This window comes from Silurus meridionalis, chromosome 27 (genome assembly GCF_014805685.1).
Source record: "Silurus meridionalis isolate SWU-2019-XX chromosome 27, ASM1480568v1, whole genome shotgun sequence".
Lineage (NCBI taxonomy): Eukaryota > Metazoa > Chordata > Actinopteri > Siluriformes > Siluridae > Silurus > Silurus meridionalis.
Window position 1 is genome coordinate 2,959,848 of NC_060910.1, and position 6,033 is coordinate 2,965,880.

Consider the following 6,033-nt stretch of genomic DNA (forward strand, 5'->3'; position numbering starts at 1 on the left):
CACGGACTGTACAAATACAGAGGTGTAAAATGTCCACTGACCGTCAGGAAATCATATATTAATTATACAGTAATAAACAAAAAAGGTGAGGAAGAGAATAAGATAAAAGGCAAGTAGCAGGAACTAATGACCATAAACACACTGTGTACAAACAGCATAAATAATAATCTTACATTTTACCAGATGTGGATTTGATTTTCAATAGAATAAAATATCATATACAGTATATTTTTTTAAATCATGGATTCTTTCAGTGCAGCTTTTATTAAAGGAGTATAAAAAGTAATGACGTTCTTTACCTTTCAAATTAATGATGCAGAAACAAAACGCAAACACGATTTATTTTGTATCCTTTTCAGAGTATTAGATTTGTTTCAGGCAAATCCAGAAAATTACAAAAAACCCGGCTTTAGGGTCGATCAAACGTAGCTTCTTCCTTGTGAAGAAATCCAGACAAGAAATAAGAAAAAATTGTATTGTATTTATTTATTTTTGGTAAAATGTTTATATTGAGGCTCGAACGTTTCCCGGAATAAAAAAAACCCAAAGATTATTAACAACCTTTTCTGGAAAGCTTTACATTAATGCTGTTTACATCCTTTCGTTTCCCTTTTTCTTTCCTTCCAACGTTTCTTATCAGTGATCTGTGACATTAATCTTATTAACGATTTTGTACCATTCGAATAAAAAAGAACTTACACGTGTTTAATTTATTAAAAAATAGCAGTAATTTCCTGGTTGGTGTGAAGGTCATCAGGTTTCAGGATTTCATGGTGTATATAATGTGTTTCATAATAATAATAATTATTGTTGTTATTATTATAATTATTGTTATTATTATAACTATAATAATAATAATAATAATAATAATTCCCCGGGGCGATTTCCAGATAAGGAGAGATTAGTTTTATTTGTTTTGTGCCGCTGATAAGGAAAACTGAAAACTTGGCGCGTCCTGATGCAGGAATGTAAAAACGAAGAGCGAGATGGAAATGAACCAAGTGTCTGAAAGAGTTTACTCCGGGTTTGTGAAAAAGTATTCGGTCAAGGTTGTTGAATTGAGGCTCAGATGTGGAGCTCAGATGAAGACCCTCATTCAGGAAAAATGTGCCTCAATGTACACTTCCTGCACAAACTGTACAGTGAACGTCTTTATTGATTATTTTATTTTATCAGGTTTTTAATTATTGTATTAATTATTTATTTAATTTATTTATTTATTTACTTTATTTGACAGTTTTTCATAGCACAAATGTCTTGTGCATGTAACCCATGACACTTGGCATTAAAGATGATTCTGATTCTGAATCTGATTCAAATGATTCTGATTCATTCCAAAGCTCAGAGTGTGCTGTATTGTAGTGTGTGTAACAAACACATGAGCAGATGCGCTATAGAAACGTGTGCACGCTTGGAATCATCTCCATAAATAACACCATTACACCAAAAGTGATCATAAGACACCGGAAACAGCCATATTCGGTTCTTCTCCATACTTTTAGAGGCATACATTTGGAGGCACACAGACAGTAGTATCTCTAGAATGAAACTAGGAGACCCAAAACCCTGTTCCAGCACGACGCTGCCTCTTTATGAAGATGGAGTACCAGATCTCCTGCTTTAGAGCTCCGACTATGAATGTGGATGCTGTCTGGCTACTTTTCCTTCCTGTCACTTTAGCACTGGATTCACACACCTCAGTGGCACATCAACACTTTAGTGACAATCGGACTACGTTCAATTTCTGCCATGTCAATACTCATCCCTTCCTGCAAATGGGGACCAAATGTGGAATGCGACGCCCCAAAAAGCAAAAGGGTGGTGGTACAATCTGGCATGGGGTCTTAGAATGAAGCTGCATGATGAGAAGGAACTGTAGACTTCAGTGCTTCAACATGACCCCATCCTATAACTGACTTTTATACTGGTGGACCATAAAAACACACTCCTGCTGGACGGAGCGGAGCTGAAGCTGAACGGATTCCATGTGTGTGTGTGTGTGTGTGTGTGTGTGTGTGTGTGTGTGTGTGTGTGTTTGAGACCCGAACTCTTCTCGCGTGTTCAAAGTTCAAACACGTCATTAATCCATAGGTACAGATGGCAACGTTTATCTCCTGTCCCAGATGGCGTAACTTCTAATTTGCGTAGAAGCCTGTAATTAAGAGCCCGAGCGCAAAAAAGAAAAAGAAAAAGGAAGTTCGGGGATTTACTTGAAACGAGACTCCGATTACAGAAGCGAGAAGTCTGAGTTCGTGCGGTCTGCAAGTGAGCATCGCCTGCGCTCGAGTTCGAACGCGAGACACTCGACTCATAGAGTGTGTGAGAGAGAGAGAGAGAGAGAGAGGGAGAGATCTGAGAGCATGATGCAGAAGAACGCTAGAAGTCCTCAGCAGACGTCTAAGCGATGGTGCATTGTGTTTGAACGTTGCCAGATCTGCGGCTTTGGAGAGGAAAACAACCCATTGTGGACGTCCGACTGCTCGTGACCACCGAAACAAGACTCGATTTCCCCCAGCTGCGGTTCGCACAACGAGCTGTTTACGGTCTGTACTGTACACAGGGGAAAAAACGACCGATCTGTCAATCAGAACGTTGATTTGGAACGGACGACTTGCAGGAATGAGCGAGCCGATCGGCACAGGCGACCTCGCTCCATAAATCCCTGCACTTCAGCTCCGACATGATGAAATTCCGACCTCGTTTTTTTATTCCACAAGTAGTCGTCAAATAGGATTTTATTGTCTTTCAAACCATATACGGTGCAGTACACGGTGACAACGTTTCCCAAATCGAGGTGCTACAGCCAACAACATGAACAAAAAGAGCCACAGAAATACACTGAACTCCATTATAACAGCACAAAGTGCACGTGTGAAACATTTAGTGTAAAAAAAAATGACAGCATGAGACAAGGAGACAGTGGACATGGTGAGTGTCAAAAACAGCAAACACTGTACAGGAGTATAGGAGTGTAGCAGTATAGCAGTTTCTGTATAAAAAGAATAAATTAATTAATTAAAATAAATTAAATAAATACAAAAATGACAAGAAAATTTAATAAAAACAATAAATAAAACTTAAAAAAATATATGATATAATATAATATTATTATTATAATTATTATATCAAAATAATATTAATATTATAATTATAATATGATAAAATAATAGAAATAAAAAATAAAAAATTAGCATTTTTCTTAGAACAGCGCTAATGAAAATGACGTCACAATGTACCCTATATGAGCAAAAGTATTGGGACACCCGACTTTTCCCCATGCCATATGAAGTTCTTCACCAAAATTTTGAGGCACACGATTGTAGCATGAAGTTTTAACCTTCACTCATCTGTTCCAGCATGGCAGTGCTCCTGCACACAAATCCAGCTGCATGAAGATATGCTCTACATGGGCTTCAGTAGAAGATATCCTGCTCCACTCTAAACCCTGGTGAAACATCTTCCCCATATGAATCTTATGGTGAGGTGTCTCCACAACAGGTGTCACGCTATGGTATTTTTATCCCTGTGGCTCCTAAACAACGTCACACTCTCTCGCGCGCGCACGCTATGGTGCATCCTGAAGCCCACCTGAAGCATTCTGATCTTCTCCATATCTGTCACGTAAACGTTCTTAGGAGATAATAAAGCATGCACGGATTTACAACATGATACCAAAGTGCGTTCAGGTCAAAAGTTTGTGCCCCCCCCTCTGCTCTAGGTCGTTTAAAGGTGGATGCTCATCACCTGAGCGCGCGCTCGCATGGTGCATGATGGAAATGAAACACTGATGAAGGAGAATTAAAAAAAAGGAGAGGGGGATTAAAGGGAAAGAAGGAACGAGTGGACACTAAGTAACCGGACATCAAAGAGGTGCGCGTGGAAGCGTGGGTAAGTTTTGTACACGACATTTGCGTGACAACTTCACTGTGTGTGTGTGTGTGTGTGTGTGTGTGTGTGTGTGTGTGTGTTCTCCACTCACCCGTGGAGAAGTGGCCGATCACAGACGCCGTGCAGGAGAAGAATGACGAGGAGGAGAAGAAGAAGGAGAAGAAGAACAGCAGCATGGAATCCATGTGGAGATGAAGAACGGGGCAGACCGGAGATGTCCTGCTCAACAAAACAAAACAAAACAAAACAAAACAAAAAGAAACAAACTTCTGCTTCTGCCGCTCGCGCTGGAAACAAAATCTGCAAAAACCGCGTTCCCGTGCGTCGGAACCGAGGCGCGCTCGCGCACAAACGTGGTGCGCTCCCGAGGCTTCGGAGAGAAATGCCAGTGTGTGTGCTGTGAGAGTGTGTGTGTAAGAGAGAGGGAGTGTGTGAAGAAGTGTGTGAGAGAGAGAGAGAGAGAGAGAGAGAGACGCGCGCTTCTGCCGCTGCTCGTGCTGCTGTTCGTGCTGCTGTCCTTACACACACACACACACACACACACACACACACACACACACACACACACAGAGGAGGGAGGAGAAGAAAAGAAAAAGTGAAAAAAAAACGAGCGAGGATCCAATTACCCAGTCACGTGACAGGAAACCCCGGGGAGGGCGGGCAAGAGAGCAAAGGATTCACCCCGGGTACTGTATACCTGCACCGGGCACGCGCGCGCTCGGGCACGCAAGTTTCCTCTTCATCTTCATCATCTTCAACTTTAACTTCATTACCTTCTTCTTCTTCTTCTTCTTCTTTATTCTTCATCTTTAACTTCAACTTTATTACCTTCTTCTTCTTCTTCATCTTCAACTTCATGACCTTCTTCTTCATCTTCATCATCATCTCTTTCATCTTCTTCGCCTTCCTCTATTTCATCTTATGTTTTCTTCAACTATGGTTTCATCTAATTCTTCTTTTTCTTCACCTCCTTTTAACTTCTTATTTTTACCTAAAAGAAAAGTATACAGTTTTAGTGAACAACGAAGAGAAAAATCGTACAAAAAAAATCCTTTTTGTATTGTTTTCATTTTCAGGATCTTCACCTTCTACAAATTCTTCATATTCTTCTTTCTATTTTTCTACTTCTTTATTTCTATATTCTTCTTCACCTTTTTTTTTATTTAGAAGGACACTTCATAGTTTTAGTGAACAAAGAGAAACATTTTCTTTGTCGAAAAATTTATTTTCTTCTTTTCATCTTTACCTTCTTTAACTTTTTCTTCATCTTCTACTTCATCTTCCTCTTTTTCCTTAACTTTTTCTTATTTTCTTATTCTATATTTTCTACATCTTAGAAGGAAAATTCAGTTTTAGTGAACAGCAAAAAGAAAAATCATTAAAAAAAATTGTTTTTATTTATTATAACAAATAAATATTTAATAATTTATATTTTACTTATTAATAATTGAATAAATTATATTTGATAACTTGTGCTGTTGTACATGTGACAAGTAAATGAATCTGTTTTTCTACATTTTTGGGGAATTGGAGGAAACCGGGAAACCCATAGGAAACCCATGCAGATACGCAGTAAGGAAGAAAAGAAAAAAAAAAATGACCTGAAACTCACTGTGTAATATTCTGAAGTGAATCTCCAGGCCTGTGCTGCAGCTGAAGGTCCTGGAGTGAAGATGGAGTCATAAATCCTACACAGAATCCATTCACATCGATCAGCCAGAATCATTAAAACCACCCAGAGGTGAAGTGAACACTGATTATCTCATTATAATGGCGCTTGAAAAGAGAGCAGGTATATTAGAGACCATACAGGAATCAGTGTACATTCAGTTCTTGAAGCTGATGGTGTTGGAAAGCAGAAAAAATGGAAGGATGTAAAGATCCATATGACTTTGTGATGGCTAGACCACTGGGTCAGAGCATCTCCAAAACAGCAGGTCTTGTAGGGTTTTATCCCTGTACACGATGGATAGTACCTCAAAAAATGTTCTAACACTGAACCAGGAACAAGGTCAGGGAAGCCCAAAGCTCACTGATGCATGTGAGGAGCAAAAACTAGTCTATCTGGACCTAATCCCCAGCACAAACTGCTGAAAGAAAGGAATCAGAACACAGTGGACCACTGATTGCTCTGTATGGAGCTGT

At 39.4% G+C, this 6,033-nt stretch overlaps 1 protein-coding gene across 2 annotated transcripts in view; it reads right to left on the reverse strand.

Moving 5' to 3' along the window:
* kremen1 (kringle containing transmembrane protein 1) overlaps positions 1–4,420 on the reverse strand; it is a 60,316-nt gene extending 55,896 nt beyond the window's left edge. Inside the window, exon 1 of one of the 2 annotated variants that reach the window (XM_046841536.1) lies at positions 3,980–4,420. In XM_046841536.1, coding sequence (XP_046697492.1) covers positions 3,980–4,073 — 94 coding nt within the window. In that variant the 5' untranslated portion in view covers positions 4,074–4,420. The remainder of the gene's footprint in view (positions 1–3,979) is intronic. The other variant, XM_046841534.1, reaches the window with a different exon arrangement.
* Between the last annotated feature and the right edge of the window lie 1,613 nt (positions 4,421–6,033).